Consider the following 19,615-nt stretch of genomic DNA (forward strand, 5'->3'; position numbering starts at 1 on the left):
GCGTAAAAATTTTATTAGCACTAGATAAATTAAAGTGTAATGCATAGTCGATTTTAAAACATCTCTCTCTCCAAATAGGCTTAATAATTTTATTAGCACTAGATAAATTAAAGTGTATTGCATAGTCGATTTTATAGGTCACTTTTAAAATCATGTCATATTTTATAATTATATCCTGGCCAAGGATGCATTAATTATTGCTTCTGTCTTTCAAAGATGTCAGGAAAAAAACAATTATAAAAAAGCTCATTCACCCTGAGAGGAAAGCCCCCTAAAAAGGCCAGTTTAGAGGATAATTTGCTGATCTTTTTGCAAAAAAAAAAAAAAAAAAAACCCACAAAAATCGTAGATTAATTTGTAAAAATTATATATATATATATATATATATATATATATATATATATATATACATACATACTGTATATTCAATGTAAAAAAATAAAATGGAAATTCAAATACAGACTGATATATGTAATGCAAATGTAAAAATATAATGGAAATGCAAATTGTTGGATAATTATAAACATGGTATTTTGCTTATTTATGCATTCAGTGCAGTGCAGAAAATGATAAGGTCTAAATGTAACTGGCCCCTCTAACAGTACAACTTGCCCCAGCTTGGCCCCCCCAGTTGAAATGGTCTAGAACCGCCACTGTGTGAGAGAGAGAGAGAGAGAGAGAGAGAGAGAGAGAGAGAGAGAGAGAGAGAGAGAGAGAGAGAGAGAGAGAGAGAGAGAGAGAAAGGAGAAATGTAACAAAGTTTAATATTGTTTGTAAACTGTGTTTGAGAGAGAGGAAGGTGTTCAGAGAGTCTGTAGGATGTTAAGCTGTTATTTGTTTTATGGACTCAATGTTGAAAATTTAAAACATTTCAAACACACTGTTGGCAGAAGTGAAAAATAAATAATTTTATGAAGTTACAATTTTGTTTGATTCCATGGTGTATTTTACTGAACATGAGTATTTACAATGCAAATTATTGTAATTTACTGGCAAATACTTATCTTGTCTTTTCATTTTATTAAGATCAGATTCTGCATGTAAAATTAAAATAATAAGGTGACTTGACTTGCACTTGACTTAACCTACTACAAGACTTGACTTGACATAGCTGTGACTTGACTTGACTTGACTTGCCCCCCCCCCCCCCCCAAAAAAAATACTTGGGACTTACTTGAGACTTGACGGTTAAGACTTGAGACTTACTTGAGACTTGCGTGACCTGCGCCCATCTCTGCTCTAAGTTTTAAGACAGTTCAAATGGAAGTTGGGAATTATGTGTTGTTTGAATAAATCTCCTAGGAGAAATACATCAAATTACAACGCATGTGTTTACCAATCACCACCATACTCGGTGTGCATGAAGTCAAGACATTGAGGATGCTCAATTCCGGACGGATTTTTGATATCTCGAACGGTTTGGCCGTGGCGAGGAAAATAATTTTATGACTAAAAAAGGACACATAAAATGTGTTAACTTTGCTCGTTTTACCTACAGTTACAAAATATGCCACATATATTGTTCTTGTCAAGCCGATCAACTTTCTAATTAACAGTAAGAAGCTCAGACCAAAAGAAAGTCAGATATTGCAGTTTGGATGTGTATCTTGTCTCTATCAGTGTCTGTGTGGGGAAGAGGGAGGGGGGGGGGGTTGCTGGTGTCTGCGTTTATGTGTGTGTGTGTGTGTGTGTGTGTGTGTGTGGCTGACTGTAGATTTTTTCTGCAAGTCCTTATCTTTTTGCATAACAATTTTGTATTTTTTTAAATGACAAAATATGCATATAACCCTAATCTTTTAAATGTATAGTTTGCTTTAAATAAAAGTAAGATAAATTGGTAAACTACAAATTGGTAATTGAAGCTGAATGAATTTAAAATTAATGTGCTATATTTCAATACATTTGCTTTCCTTAATATTGTAAAACACTAACCTCATTTATATGTGTGTGTGTGTGTGTGTGTGTGTTTGTATGTATATATATTTTGCAAAGCCCTCACTGATGCAAGCTCTTCTGCACACTTCTCTTCGACAGTCAATGCGGAGGTTAAGTTTTTGCACGTCGTGCAGAATAACCCTCTTTATATATATATATATAAATATATATATATATACTTAAAAAAGCGGGGCTTAAGTTTTTGCACGTCGTGCAGAATAACCCTCTTTATATATATATATATATATATATATATACTTAAAAAAGCGGGGGTTACGTTTTTGCACGTCGTGCAGAATAACACTAAAGGCACCATATATATACTTAAAAGTGGGGTTGTTAGTTTTATCTACAGTTACAAAAATCGGTATATTCATTGTACTCCTCAAGCCGTACAACTTTCTAATACATAGTCATTAGCTCGGACCAAGAGGAAGTCAGATATTTTGGTCTGAATATGGTGAGCCTCTCTCTGAGCCTACGTCCCTGTATGGCAAGCCCTTTTAACATTTAAAAGCTAAGTTTGCCTATCCGGAATTAACATTGTAGATATCAACAACGTCTTTCTGTCTAGTCGTTACACTTTGGATAGTTTGTATTATCATTTAAGATATCTGTAACATAATTGTGACTAGTCGAAATGACAGAGTATGGCAAGCCGTTTTAACATTTAATCATGAAAGGGCCAAAGCCTTCGGCACCGCCACCCGGGTGCCTTTAGGTAACTAAAGGAACCGGGGTTGCGGTGCCTCCGGCTTGGGCCCGCCATCGCTGCTCGCAGCTATATTTGTATTTGATCTCTTTGACTAGAGGCACTTGGGCACTGTAGATTGGCTCCCTAAAGTCTTGGCCAGGACATGTCACATGTAAGCAGTGCTGGTCTGCTGATAGAAGTGTTTCTGTATGGTAGTATCAGGCTTTAGCACTAAAACTCTCGTTGAAATTTACTGAAGACCTTTCAATTTGGCCCCCTAAGCACTCAGAAAGGCTAGAAATGCCATTTTCACTTTCATGAATGTGATTCAGAAATGCTGGGAAATCTGAGTGTTAAGGACAGTAGGAATAAGTCTCCATGATGAGCCGTAGTTCTCTCCATATATTTTCTCGCGTTCTATTATCGGTCTGTCTGACAGGTTGACAGTCTCACAGAAGAGATTTTGCTGACTGGCAGTTTTTGAGATTTAAGAAAATTGAGACAATGTTCTGGTAAGTGCTGTTCACTTGGTCATTCATCACATGAAGAATTTCAGGGTGGCTATGGACACGAACACACTGAAACACATGATAGCAAAGATACACACAGACACAAACACGTACAGTATACAGACATAAAAATACATATAGCATACAGGCAATGAGTCCTAATAGATTTCAAAGAGATAAAGACAGAAGGAACAGTAACATACCTGGTTTGTCGTAGTGGGATCGGAAGTGAAATACACAGAAAAGGGTCAAAGGTGTTGCTCTGTTTAAGGCAATGAGGGCACGTCAGTGATGACCTGAAACATAGAAATGACCATTTCTTTAAAACACTCAACCATAATAATCAATAATAATAATAATAATATACATTTTGATTTGCTTGATTTTATGTGTAGCTTTGTGCGGTTAAACATTTCAAAACATATTCATTCATCCATGTCCATGTACTATGTTATATAGTTTGTCTTTAGTATGATGTCTCACATCAACGAGATCTTTCTCACATCTCACATCTTTCTCGTTTTTACAATATGATATAAAACCTTTATGTGAAGGCTTAGGCCAACTCAGTGAAAAAGCACTAAGTATGTATTTCTTAACTTGCTTGACCATGTATTTTTTATGTTTTTAATGCAACTATAGAGTATATATTTAATATGATGAAAGGATTCCCTGTGGTTTATTGTCCTGTATTTTATGTGCCACATTTAGGGCTTGACATTAACGTTTTTGACCACCAGCCACTGTGGCTAGTGGCTACAGTAGTTATAGCCACTTAGAATCTTCACTGGCCACAATTTTAGCATCGATACCATGGGGGAAAAAATGGCCATATAGATATATTTAATATTGTCTCATAATTTGGCAGCAGAAATATTAGGCTGCTGTCACTTTAAGACCTGACACACAGACCCACTATACTGTTACATATGATTTTTTTCTTTCTCAACTGTTTGCATTTACTTAAAACATAACATTGTGTTCAAGCGAATACTCACCAAGACAGGCATTTTGACATTATTTTGTGTGTATTTGAAGTGCAATACAGTGAAAAAGAACTGAATTGAGAGGCGGCTTTATGTGTGCGCAGAGTGGGTGTGAGCACAAAATCTGCGGGAATGATTAAAAGTATGAGCAATACCACACCAAAATTCAAGCCCATTAAAAAAAAAAAAAAAAAGCAAAACAAAACAAAAAAAAAACAACAAAAAACAATATTCACCCGGAGCGAATGAAACAAGTGAGTGAGGGGAGGGGATATGTAGCATATTGACACGGGTGTGGTGCGGGTAGAAACACGCTGAGGCAAAAGCTCCAAATCAAAGATTTACAATTTCAAAAATAAAACAAACTGGTACAGGTAGATACAGATGAGCAGGAAAATGGTGACGCAAAAGTGCGTGAAATTCAATGTAGTATGCACTCCAGGCGGCTAGGTGGCAATGTGGAGCACTACCACACAACAACACCAAATCCACGCGCCTGCGTACAACCTTCACTGTCAAGCAGACTTTTGTGTTTTTACCATTTACTCGGGAACGCGACGATGGAGCGTTTTTAAGATAGAGGGTTGTTTCACTTTTTTAAGCCCCCAAAATGCTGTCGCCATGTAAACGAAAGGCACATCCGATTAAATATTTTTACGTTTTCACCTGCGAGCATTCTCATGTAAACAGGGCATAACTGAACAGAAGGAGACTAAATACAAGCAAGAATCAAACATAACTAGGTGAACAGGTGACACAGATGAAGATAACGATGATGACAGGCAGGTGTTTAGACATGAGGGATGCTGGGAAGTGTAGTGCAGAGACAAAGAAAGACAGGTGCAGACGAAGACTGTGACGCATATATTTTATGTACTGTATATTATTATTATGTAAAACTGTATATTTTATAAATAAAATTGAACCCGCCAAAGGGGCTAGTAGGAGTGACTGTGTTACACGCCACTGCTGAAATCCACCCACATTTGGCGGGTGTTAATGTCAAGCTCTGGCCACATTCCCTTAAATCCTAAAACTACATTATATTATTTTGATCAATTCAATATATAACACACATCATATGAAGAGTTCAGATGCAAAAGCCTCTAAATGCCATTTGAAATTTTCTTCTTTAATGATGATTTTTATCAAACTTGTATATTTAAGTTCAGTAATTTCACTTAAATAACAATTAATAGGTAATTATCATTGCCATTTAAGTGAAATTACTGAACTTAAATATACAAGTTTGATAAAAATCATCATTAACGAAGAAAATTTCAAATGGCATTTAGAGGCTTTTGCATCTGAACTCTTCATATATATATATATATATATATATATATATATATATATATATATATATATGTATATATATATATATATATATACGTATATATATACATATAGACATATACATACACACATATATATATATATATATATACTGTATATACACACACACACACACACACACGTATATATGCATATATATACACACACATATATATACATATATATACACATACATATACAGTATATATATATATATATACACATACAGTACATACATACATACATATATATATATACACACACACATATACATACATACATATATATATACACATACAGTACATACATGCATATATATATATATATATATATATATACATGCATACACACACACACACACACATATATATATACACTCACCGGCCACTTTATTAGGTACCCCATGCTAGTAACGGGTTGGACCCCCTTTTGCCTTCAGAACTGCCTCAATTCTTCGTGGCATAGATTCAACAAGGTGCTGGAAGCATTCCTCAGGGAGTTTGGTCCATATTGACATGATGGCATCACACAGTTGCCGCAGATTTGTCGGCTGCACATCCATGATGCGAATCTCCCGTTCCACCACATCCAAAAGATGCTCTATTGGATTGAGATCTGGTGACTGTGGAGGCCATTTGAGTACAGCGAACTCATTGTCATGTTCAAGAAACCAGTCTGAGATGATTCCAGCTTTATGACATGGGGCATTATCCTGCTGAAAGTAGCCATCAGAAGTTGGGTACATTGTGGTCATAAAGGGATGGACATGGTCAGCAACAATACTCAGGTAGGCTGTGGCGTTGCAACGATGCTCAATTGGTACCAAGGGGCCCAAAGAGTGCCAAGAAAATATTCCCCACACCATGACACCACCACCACCAGCCTGAACCGTTGATACAAGGCAGGATGGATCCATGCTTTCATGTTGTAGACGCCAAATTTTGACCCTATCATCCGAATGTCGCAGCAGAAATCGAGACTCATCAGACCAGGCAACGTTTTTCCAATCTTCTATTGTCCAATTTCGATGAGCTTGTGCAAATTGTAGCCTCAGTTTCCTGTTCTTAGCTGAAAGGAGTGGCACCCGGTGTGGTCTTCTGCTGCTGTAGCCCATCTGCCTCAAAGTTCGACGTACTGTGCGTTCAGAGATGCTCTTCTGCCCACCTTGGTTGTAACGGGTGGTTATTTGAGTCACTGTTGCCCTTCTATCAGCTCGAACCAGTCTGGCCATTCTCCTCTGACCTCTGGCATCAACAAGGCATTTCCGCCCACAGAACTGCCGCTCACTGGATGTTTTTTCTTTTTCGGACCATTCTCTGTAAACCCTAGAGATGGTTGTGCGTGAAAATCCCAGTAGATTAGCAGTTTCTGAAATACTCAGACCAGCCCTTCTGGCACCAACAATCATGCCACGTTCAAAGTCACTCAAATCACCTTTCTTCCCCATACTGATGCTCGGTTTGAACTGCAGGAGATTGTCTTGACCATGTCTACATGCCTAAATGCACTGAGTTGCCGCCATGTGATTGGCTGCTTAGAAATTAAGTGTTAACGAGCAGTTGGACAGGTGTACCTAATAAAGTGGCCGGTGAGTGTATATATATATATATATATATATATATATTTTTTTTTTTTTAAGGGCCAGTCACACTACACTTTTCATTCCATTGACTTCTATTAATATGCATGTTAAAGGGGTGGTTAATTATGATTTCACTTTTCTAACTTTAGTTAGTGTGCAATGTTGCGGTTTAAGCATGAACAACATCTGCAAAGATACAACGCTTAAAGTTCAAAGCACAGGGATATTTGATTTTAAAGAAATCGTTTTTTAAGGACTACAACAAATGGATGGTAGGGACTGCATGAGCTTCCTCCTGGGTTAGTGACGTCACTAAGCCTAAGATTTACATAAACCCCGCCCCCGGGAACACACAGTCCATGTTGAGAAGAGTAAGAGTTGTTGTAGTCAAGAACATTTGTGAGTAAGCTCAAACTGTAGCATCCGTCTCTTCACATGCAATAGAAAGTCACTCTGTGTGGATCTATAGATTATCCTGACAGAATATCCTAATTGAAGATAGTTAACTCCACATTACCAACATGTATTCATCAACTAACCATTCAGAGATGTCATGTGGTATTCTACATGTTGTCACTTCTTCTTAGTCTCTTCATCCTTGTCTGACCGGTTTAAACATAAAAGGCAGAACAGTTTCTGCCATTTTAGCGTGTGTCTGCATGAGGCAATCAGAGCTGCTAACACCATAGACAGTAAAAGAAATGGACAGAGCGACCCCACTGATTTCAAAGGAGAAGACTTGAAGCCCGATTTTTGCACTTCCTGTCTGATGTTTGAGTGACTGCGCAGGCTCAAACTGAGCGTGACGACAGTCTGACAGTTGAAAATCTTCTAGTAGCTGTGCCAAGCCAAAACGTTGTTGAAATATTTTCTCCTGTTGCTTTTATGGACTCTATCTATAGGCTTCTCCCATAGACAGTAAAAGGCTTCTTCCTTGAATTTATGCCGCCATGTCCCCCCGATTGCCTCATAGACAGTAAAAGATTGCCTGCGAGCTTCTCCTCCTGTCTATACAGTAATGTCTCTATTGTGCGACAGAAAGTTGCGTAGTGATGACGCAATCGTTAGCCTATTTTTCACAAAAACGTCATCTACGGGGCCGTACTGTAAGATACAAAGTAATGGAGCGTTTTATACATTGTAGTGTTTCTTTAGAAATAAATAACGGACAAATTGAGTCTTAGGACGCCGCAGATGTAAAGTTACTTAGTGTCAAAGTGACGGCAAAAATGAATGGGAGTCAATGGGATGCTAACAGCAGGTGATAGCCAGCTACAATGGCGGCTCCCACGAGGCTTCAACTTCCGGCTGATGGATTACCCCCTTGGCTAACATGCACACTCTTGAAGCTCCACCCACTGTGCCCTGGAGCTGCAGCTCATTTGCATTTAAAGGGCCAGACATAAAACAATGCGTTTTTGCTAACCCTCAAAAAGTGACAACTTCAACATGCTATATAAAAATATCTGTGGGGTATTTTGAGCTAAAACTTCACATACACACTCAGAGATTTATTTTACATCTTGTGAAAAGGGCATTATACCACCCCTTTAATGATCAGAAAATTCACAAGAAATATCGGCATGTTCGCAAGATCAAAAGGTTTTCTTGTGTTACTGGACAATACAAAATTACAGATTTTTGTGTGAAGAGTGGACCTGTGTGAGCATGTCTATACTCTGAGCCCGATATAGAGCTTCCCTTCAAGACTCAACATCTGAACACTAGAAATGCATTTGGGTTCTGCAGGTGCAATGTGTTCACCTGCAGTGCAGATGACAGCTCAAAAAACAGCAGAGATGGGCACATGCTCTCATATTCACTGAGTTAGAAGGCTCTGGAATGCATTGATTTCAGTATCTCAGAATGGAAAGAAAAAAAAAGAACACAGAGAATAATGAAAAACGAACGCAGACGTAAAAAGTATAAAAGTGAGAAATAAAGATAGAAAAGACATCTATAAGTGGAATAAATGGGAAAAAAACGTGAGAGAACAGCAGATGTAAAATGTGTCTGAGATTGCATCATTTTGGGGTCCAATTGTCTATTGCGAACTCGGCAGAGCTTTCATATCAACCGGTGGAACCCCTTTAAAATAGAAGCACACTCCTACCACAGCCATAGTTACTCAACAGATGTGTTTTGCACCACACACACAAACAAATTATACACATTTAGAGAGAAAGTGTGTATTGGGAGTTAAGAGCTGTGAAAATAACAGCATGTGACTATCATATCAGCAACAGCAATGATTATAATGGGCTCTATGCACGGCGTTATTTCCGGTGAAGCATTAGGGATGCTCGATAACTTCCGCCGATCATAGAGTCCAATGCAATACCGAGAATTTATATTGAATTTTATACTCCATGGTTATACTAATGAAACGTTAGTCACAAAAACAGATAAAACAGACACCCCTCGTTGTGTTTATGCTTCTTTTTAAAATTATATTAAATAAACATAACTATATATAAAATTACATCTAAACGTATGTACGTTTAGTTTCAAAGACGGGAGGACAGTAAATATTGAAGACTCTGCCATAATCCCGTTTTCTCCGGTTTTCCTCCGCTTTAATCTACACAACCGGAAATGGTCGAGCATCCTTACGTCAAATGCGGAACTTATGCGTGCATATAGCCCATTGGTTGTAAAGTAACTGTGCAGATCCAGTAGACCAAACTCAAATGGGTATTGTATGTATACACTGTAAACGGCTATATATATATATATATATAGTATATATATATATATATATATATTATACGAAGATAGCGATACTTCACAGACACACAAGCGATACTTTCATTTTTTTTTTTGGCTTATATGTGGTTTAGAGACATGGCAGAATCAACTCGTCTGTAGTGGGACAGCAATCATATCTTAAAATGGTATATAATAAAATTAAGTTTAATTTCCAGAATATCAAAATAAAAACATACCTGTAATGACATCATTGCAAAAATAACATTCCACAACAATGCGTCATTCTAGAAGACACGTTCTACATCACGGTGGGAATACAAGCAAATAACCTTTTTGCATTTTCTTAATTTTAAGTTGGCTGCATTTGTAAAGCTTAGCTATTTAACTCTGTTGCCCTAGAATATTTTCCTTTCTTTGTCATCTAAGATCAATTCATTAATAACTATAAACCAGAATTATATAACAAATATTTTTATTTCAAATGTAAATTAATATTAATTTAGTACTCACATCAGGGTGTTTTTTTTGCAACATGGTTATAAAAATGGCAAACCGCCCAAAAATTAACCTTTTTTTCAAATTCCATCCCTCTCGACCATCTCTCGACCTTGTTCCTGGATATGTGCAGTGTTGCCGTAAAGGAATATGTTACATCATGAGAGCTGATTTCACGCGATACTTCCTGATGCTGAGGCCGGCGGTAGCAAGTGAGATTTTTCCGCTCACACGAGACCATTCAACCCGAAAGAAGTCATATAACCATTTCAATGACTCTAAAGCTGTTAAAGTAAGCTAAAATAACTGCATAGTGTCCCTTTAAGATCCCCTCTTTTCCCAGTGCCCCTGTGACAACAAGCTTGGACCCCCTTGTGCCCCCACCACCCCCACCCCTTTAAATGTGAAGTGTGAAATAATTTTTTACAGTGTCACACATTGAGGCTCACAGTCACTCATTTTTGGTCTTTTGTCACACACACCCACCAAGCATTGTATTTCTCGTGAGAAAAAACTATTTATAATTTATTTAATATGGCGCAATTTCTCATGCCACTACTATGGAACCGGCAGGAATCAAGCACGTCTCCCCTGGAGTTCTGCAGTCAACCCTGCCACTTATCAGCCAATAAAAATAAAAAAAATAATAAAGGTGCTACACAATAGCCAATCAGAAAATAGCACTATTGTATCTGGGTAAGATTTAACGCAACAACCAATGAAAAAAATTTAAAATATCCTGGAATTCTTCCCGTGAGTTTTGTTCACCCACAGATGAAACCACTGGAGCTCAGAGCATCATTTTGAGCACAGAGTAAGTCATGATCTCCTGTATTATTGTACAGCAAATTCACAACTTGTTTGACACAATGACAACTTGATTGCTGTTGGAGAATGTTTCCCAGATAATTAGCATCAATGTTTCATAATTGAGGTTCTGTAACTTACCCAAGTTTTACAGCCTGTTCTCTGACAATACTTGCTCAGAACAAGTAGTCTAGGTCTAGTCATATTTTCGTTATCACACAATGACTGACATATTCTCACATTATAAACGTATCTCTCTCTCTCTCTCTCTCTCTCTCTCTCTCTCTCTCTCTCTCTCTCTCTCTCTCTCTCCAAATAGGCTTATAAATTAAGCACTAAATTAAAGAGTATTGTATAGTTGATGTTATAGGTCACTTTTATCATGCCATCAAATCATGTCATATTTTATAATTATATCCTGGCCTTGGATGCATTAATCATTGCATCTGTCTTTCAAAAATGTCAAGTAAAAAGCATTTATGGATCCTCTCATTCAGCCTGAGAGGAAAGACCCCTAAAAAGACCAGGTTAGATGATAATTTGGTGATCTTTTTGCAAAAAAAAACAAAAAAACACCACAACAACAACAAAATGTAATGCAAATGTAACAATATAGTGGAAATGCAATACTGTGAATAATACTGAATACTGTCCACCACTGGACCACTTTGAAATGTTATTTAATTGTGAGTTCAGCAAGCAGTTTTTTGAGATTTCAGGATTCCCCCAGATGGGACTTGGTCTTGGGTGCCCAAAGTAGCTGCCCGGAGGCATTGCAAATATGGCTGCTGAGTGAATAGACGAATAAGCATTTATTTGCCTTCACTAAATCTGCAGTGAAGGGCCTTGGCAGCCAGGAACTCAGTACCAGTCAACAGAAAGGCAGGTGGAACTGTTTTTTCCCCCTAACAAATGAGGCTACGACCTCAGTCCAGGACATGTAGTTCTTTTCTAAAAAAAAGTTCTTTTCTTTTCTGTTCTTTACTTTTTTGGTTTATTCACTTTTATCACCAGGAAGACAAAAATATATTCTATGAAAACAGAAAAAGAAAAGCAGTCAAAACAATCCAAACAGAGCAAAATGAGACCATGCGAAGAAAACACAAAGTCTATTCTGAGTCTGAGATTGTAAAACAACTCGGCTTCTAAATAAATCAACACAAGGTCCTCCAAACTAGTCAATAATTTTGCACCACCAGGGGGGATCTGTTTGCAATATTTTTGTGCAGTCCTATAGACGCTTTCAGCAGTGACAACATAAACAAACGGTACTGCGCATGTGCATTAATTTGGCCCAAACTTAACTTCCGGCAGACTTGCGGAGACAATCCATAACAAGTAAATAACCTAGTAGCTGGTATTTCTTGCCAGTCAAAGGAAATAAATGTTACCTGGCCAAACTGAAATGTGACACTACCAGACCCGTTGAACAAAAATTGGAGACAAGATGTTTTTCTATCGACGAGTCTGAGTTACCGCAGTGTTAAAAAAAAAAACGCGAGCGCGACGGCGGGGTTTGATAAGGTTAACATAGCTCCTTATTAGCTAGGCTACTTACATGCTTGCTAACCTTTTTTTAAGGTGGGTCTCCACATTGACAGCATGTTGGATGGATCTGTGCAGCGCTGTTTATGATACTAACCATTCAATACACAGACTGGTCCGCTGTCAATGTGTTTGCGAGAGAGAGAGTGAGAGCGTGCGAATATGCGCTGCACGCAACTCTGTAGTCAATTACAACTTTTCCCATCTTAAATTGTTAAAAACACGGAAATCAATATGTGGCGGTCAGCGCTGATAATGTGGTGGGCTGCCACTAATAAATGTATGGATAAACACTCAGATAAACACAGGCTATTTTTAATTCCGCCGTCTCCCTCATAGGAAACCTTGACATTTTTATTTTTAAAAAATTGCGTTTGCTCCCTAGGTCAGGTTGCACCCCACAGCTCACCAACCTGCTCATCACCTTAACTTTCACTGCATTTGTAGTCAATTATCCAGTAAACACTAATAAACAAACCATGGCAACGCGTCTGATGAAAGCGTCTATACGTCAAGTCATCTAGCTGATATGTAGCTAAAATCTATTTTTAATATGGCAACTAAACTTAGATTTGTTATTAACACTGTAATCCTATAGGGGATTATCACGCTGATACGTAGGACTTCCGGATTCAGTGATCTTTGTGCAATGCCACTTCCGTTGAATCACCGATCTCGCTGGCGAACTGATGACGGACTGCACTATAGATTTATTTATACGGCATCCCTGGTAAATTAGTCTGATTCACTAAAGTGCTGGCTGCAAACAAACATGCTACCTTGTTTTATTTTAAAGTTTTAATCCAGTTCTTCCTTATACTCAATTCAGTCGGGAATCCATGAAAACTTACATAGGGTTGGCGTTGTTGGTTAGATTCAGAGGAGAGCAGTGACATATTGCCTTCGTCTCAGCCATTGTTGAACTGCGTCGAAGTGGACATGCACAAAGTTGACAAATCCCGCCCACGAAACCCGGAAGCATGATAATCCCCTATTGCTAGTGAGAGGGTAAATAACCCTTTGTGCCTGTCTTTCCATTATCTACTGCAGCTGAAGCAGAACCTGATATATAAAAGTGGCCAAAAGTCATTTTTGGCCAAAGAGGACATTTGCTTTAAATGACCCTTCAGTATGATCAATCACAATATGAGAAGTATGATATATTGGGAAGGTGAATACACTACATTTGATTAAGGTATACAAATAACAAACCTTTTTTTGGCAAAGAGGGCAATCTGCATCTTATGGAATATGGATTTAATACCATCATGCAAAAATAATGCATAGAAAAACAAAAAGCTCACAAGAAATAAAGCATACATTGACTACAATGTAATCAGTTAATAGTATTTTGTTGGTTCTCCCTTATTTTTTTTTTTTAACGGCAGCCATTCTGTTAGGTATTAACTAACTAAACTTTGTGCATGTGTCATGCTTAACTTCTTTCCAATCCTCCTTAAGTTCTTCCCAAAACTGAGCTTCATTGGATGCCCTGCATGACTTATCACAATTCAGTCATATAATTTCCCAAAGGTTCTCAATGGCTTTAAAAGGGATACGTCACCGTTTTTTTCATATTAAACTATGTTATTCCCTCAACTAAGATGAGTTGATGCATACCTCTGTCGTCTCAGTGCGTGCACTCAACCTCTCTGGCGCGCGAGACACTTTGATAGCACTTAACTAGCCCAGTTCATTCAATATGGGCCAAGCAGAGAAGCGACTAAACACCTCCACGTTTTCCCTATTTAAATACAGTTACTCGAGCAGTGTAACTCGACCTAGGACAGTGACAATAAAACATTGCGCTTTTCTAAGCGTGTAAAATGGATAACTATAATGTATGGTGGAATACCACAGTAAGTGCTTGGGAGCACTTCGACTCGGCGCAGTAATATCATCACTCGTGAAAAGTCCTCTCCCTCTCTCACTCTCCAGAGTGATGATATTACTGCGCAGAGTCCATAGATATTTATACGCCAAGTCAAAGTGCTCCCAAGCACTTGCTGTAGTATTCCGCCATACAATAGTTAAACACTTTACACGCTTAGAAAAGCTCAACTTTTTATTTTGTGTCACCATCCTAAGTCGAGTTAACTGTGTAACTGTGTTTAAAAAGGCAAAACGTGGAGGTGTTTGGTCGCTTCTCTGCTTGGTCCCTATTAATTAAGTGCTATCAAAGGGTCTCGCACGCCAGAGCGATTGAGTGCACGCACTGAGACAAGAGAGGTATGCATCAACTTGTCTTATTTAAGGGAATAACATAGTTTAATATGAAAAAAATTACTTCAATAGAATGCAACAGGTAATCTGTGTTCGCAGGGGCGGGGTTTTGTACATTTTGATGTCACTAACCCGAGAGGAAGCTCATGTAGTTCCTACCAGGCGTTTGTTGTAGTGCTTAAAAATGATTTCTTTAAAAGCAAATTTCAAGTAGCAAGTTGCTTTGCCTTTGAAATTTAAGCGTCACTTTCACACTAAAGTTAGAAAAGTGACATCATAATCAACCACCCCTTTAAAAAAAATTACAAAACTTGCCCACATTCAAGTGTTGATGAAATGAATGGATGAAGCTAGACTATTTATTTATTCATTTATTTTTAAAGAGGCTGCTCTGTTTGTTCTTTTGGTGCATGTTCAGATATTCATACAACAGAACAGACACAATAAAAATTGATCAAAAATTGATAAAAATGATCAAAAATGATGCCGCTGGCTGGAAACTTATTCTTAAAAAATGTTGGCAAAGAAAGAGTTAAAATACTCCAGTAGTTTCCTACGAACATATTTGAGACCATTTAATGCTAGGTTGTTAAATTTTGACTTGCCAGACTGCAGAACATGGCTCCAATCTTCCATACTCCATCTTTGGTTAATGCAAAGTGTTTTTTGCAGTTGATAAAACTGATAAATGGTACAACTATCAATCCAGTCTCTTAGACCCCATTTACACCTGGTATTAAAATGCGATCTGTATCCAGATAAGTTATCCGGATAATAAAAAACGCATGTTAATGCAAGGTGTAAATGCGTTGTGATCGGATCGTGATCGGATCTGCCTGACCACATCTGGAGGTAGTCTGGCTCGCATTGTGTCCGGATCTTTACTAGGTATAAACGCAATCTGGTTGTTGAAACCACACATGTATATTTTACTCCTCCCAAAAATGCAAAAAAATAAACGAGTGAGAGCTTGTTATATAGGCAATATGTCATGTTCTAGTCAGATATGACGGCGCTACTGTGGCACGCATCACCGCAGATGAGCAGCTGAGCGTCTATTCATCGAGCCAACGTGCAAACATCGCAAATAAAAGTGAAAGTAAGTCACAGACGCTTCATCTTCAAGTAAAGAAACTAAATTATCTTACCAGCGCTGTTGCCACTCTCTTATTGATGTCTTTGATTTGGAAATTAGCTGATGATCAACTAAATGCAGCTCATATCTGTTGCTTTTGGTGGCGTGCAATCCATTAAATCTGCATATAACGCGAGTTTAAGATCGGATTTATATCCGTTTTGCAAAAACACATTTATGTGGCCAGGTGTAAATGGAATCAGTACTTATTATCCGGATAACTTATCTGGATACAGATCGCATTTTAATACCAGGTGTAAATGGGGTCATTTACAGTTCAAGATGAAATTGGAGGTTGCACATTCAGGTGACCTTCATCCTTCTGTCAAAAGGCTTTCTGGTTATTCTTGACCAGCCACAGCACTTTACATTCTGCATGGAAGTGGTGTGTCACTGTGCTTTGAAATAATTATACGGACATTGTGACCATTTACATCCAGCACATGAACTGATTGACCAGAGTTAGCTATTTTAACAATATCCTCCTTGGTCGCAGAGGACATGTGCATCCTCCTTCCATCTGGCCATTTTCACTAAAACCCAAAAAAAATAACATCTAATAATATAGCTATTACCTCCCACATAGTGACTGAATTATAGACTGGGAATGAGTGCAAGCCTGGTATGACCACTTGGCCAGACAAGACATCCAAGCAATTTGGTGTGTTTCATTGCATCATAAGAAATAATTTGATTGAAACATCAAACACGTCCATTAGTTTTACACTTTGGGCACAACAAAACAATTAATAAACATTTAATAAAAAGTTTGAATAAAATGCAAAGAAACCAATATTCCTAAGTATTATTAAGTAAGAACATTTAGCCACTGTTGTAAATATATCAAAATCATATCTTGGCTTTTTTTGTCTTACTATAATATTCAATATATATCTTGGTTTTTATGTATCAGTTCTTAAACAAGTGTTTTGTTTTTTCAATCATATTAACCAAACAGTCAAGTAGTTTCAAAATGTTGTTTACCAATAAATGAAGAATGCCATAATACCGTTTTATAAAAAAAAAACGTATTGGTACCATTTTATTTATACGATCATGTTCGCAATTCCATTATTATATTTATATAGAATTATTTTATATTTTTATACCAGTAATTGTATTTACCTTAAAAATGTACATTTTACTAAAACATTTTAAACTGCCCCATGAGACAGTAAAAATTGGAGTGATCATGTGAACTTCCATAATTTTAAATTTACAATTTAGAAAATTGATTTACAGAAATTGGACAGTTGGAACTGATTCATGCAAATGTTTCAAACTCTTTCAAAGGAATGATCTACAAATCATCCAGTCTTTATGAAACTTGGTGAAACATTAAAATCATACCAATATTCATGATACTGCTTAACGGTGAAATACCAGCAAAATCATCACAAAATGTTTTGAATAAAGAACACACTGGCCTGCACTACCACAGATCTATCATGGCAATAAAATATTATTACAACTACAATAGTCAAAACTTCAAAGTCAAAAGTCACAAGAAATCCTTGTAGCTGCGGATAAACACAGAATCCAGACGTTAATGACCACATCATGTTTTGCTTTCCTACATTACCACTATAGGCAATGTCAAATTGGCAGATAGATTGACTTAGTGTGTGTGTGGCGAAGATATGAATAAACAAGCAGGGTACAATCCGAAAATGTAGTCATTTTTAAAGTTAAATCAACCAACATAGTAAATGGAATTACAAAATGAATCCATGAAATTAACAACTCACTGGAAGCTTTTCTCGAGATTGAAGAAAATCTCTACCTGGCTTTCTACTTGGAGGAGCTCTGTTAGTATAAATGTGAGTGGGCATGAAGCTGGGAAAAATTGGGATATTTATAAAGAGCTTTGATGCTGTAGAATGTTTATCGATGAAAAAAAAAAACAATTAAACCTACTCAAAAAACTTTTGCTCACTTTAAAACTTAATATTCAGCATTTGCACATTGCTCACATCTGCAGAAGCAGAAATGCCGTTGGCGAGAAGGTCTTTGTCACACCGGAAATAGGTGAAAATAATGCTTATGTATATTCTCTATAGCAGAGTGTGTGATTTCATTGTGGATTACTTGAACATTTTCACTCTGCGGAAAGTTCCGGCGCAGATGTTTCAATAGCCCTGCAGCTTGACAGAGACAGTGAATAGCATGAAGCCTGCTGTTTTCTAGAGAGCTCACACGACGTGTGCCGGATGATCACATTTCTGAAGGGAGACAAAATCTCAGCCAAATTGCGGCAGAGATGATAATTAGTCATTTTCTTCATTGATGGATGTCTGAATAAACCATGAACAAGAACATTTCAAGAATCTACGAGAATTATAGGGTAAAAATATTACTAATTACTAACTAATGATTTTTACTTAAGCTGGACAATGACACTCTTTTCTTCTAGAGCTACTGTACATTCAAAACAAACTGCATTATTTGCATTTTTTGCATTGTTTTCCTGTTATCACTGTAAAGCTGCTTTGAAACAATCTGGATTGTAAAACGTGATACATAAATAAGAGTAACTTGACTCAACTTAAAATAGAAAATTGTGTGATCTAATGCAATTAATTAAACTGCAATTAACCCCTTAACGCCCACTGTCGCAAATAACAAACCATTTGACTCAGTCAACCAGCCGAGATAACGTCTGCATTCCCCCAATGCCGGTTTGTGCATATTCACTACGGACCTAGGACAAGCACTTGTTTCAAAGTGACGGACTTATTTCCTGTTTACGCACAAGGATTTCTCCGGTCAGGAACATTTGCAACATTTGCAACATACCAAATTATGCCCGCTGTTGCAGATTTGCAACATACCAAATTGACTCCAAATTGACTATTAATGCCCGCGGTTACAGATTTGCAACATACCAAATTGACCATTATGCCCGCTGTTGCAGATTTGCAACATACCAAAATTTATATTTATTTGTTGTGCAAAAGTGAAATTGATAATCTCAACATTATTTACCATCTACTTAAAGGCAAAAACACACATAAAACATTTTTTTTATATATACAGCTATCAGTGTTGGGGAGTAGTTAACTACAAGTAGCGACGCTACTAACTTAACTACATTTTTCAGTAGCTTGCCTTGGCTGTAGCTCAGTTGCTTTTTAAACAGTGTAGCTTTTCCAGTAGCCAACTACTTTTTGCAGCAAGTAGTGGTGTAGCGCGAGCAAAAGCTACGACGCGATGCAAGGATATTCTTCTTCTTGTTAGATTACAAACTCATTTTTTTTTGCCATTACCGCCACCTGTTGTTTAATCACGCGTCTTGCGGCGAACGGTTCACTGACGTAAAGAAGTGGGTTGACAGTGACACACCCATATTATGATTATGATGGAGCCAGAGGTGACGCCAGATTTGGATGATGGAGAAACAACTAAAGTTAATTACCCATGGCCTTATTTGTCCAAGTTCAATCGGTATTTTTGAGAAAATGTTCTAAATGCAATTTATGTTGAATGTATATTTTGTTCTTGCAATGTTGTAGGCAATTTGTTGCAATTTTGCACTTTTGACAAACAGTCTGCGATATTTGAGTGTTGTGTGTAATAAAACAATACTCTATGAAATCATAATTGTATTGCATTGTTTTAAACACTAAATATTTTAATTAAAACATTCATCAGACACTTATT

At 37.3% G+C, this 19,615-nt stretch overlaps 1 protein-coding gene across 2 annotated transcripts in view; it reads right to left on the reverse strand.

Moving 5' to 3' along the window:
• usp43a (ubiquitin specific peptidase 43a) overlaps positions 1–19,615 on the reverse strand; it is a 122,543-nt gene that overhangs the window by 62,072 nt on the left and 40,856 nt on the right. For both annotated transcript variants that reach the window (XM_039691637.2, XM_039691636.2), the window contains exon 4: positions 3,342–3,434. In XM_039691637.2, the coding sequence (XP_039547571.2) occupies positions 3,342–3,434 (93 nt within the window). The remainder of the gene's footprint in view (positions 1–3,341; positions 3,435–19,615) is intronic.

The sequence above is a fragment of the Pimephales promelas genome, chromosome 8 (assembly GCF_988280905.1).
Source record: "Pimephales promelas chromosome 8, fPimPro1.hap1.1, whole genome shotgun sequence".
NCBI classification, from domain to species: Eukaryota; Metazoa; Chordata; class Actinopteri; order Cypriniformes; family Leuciscidae; genus Pimephales; species Pimephales promelas.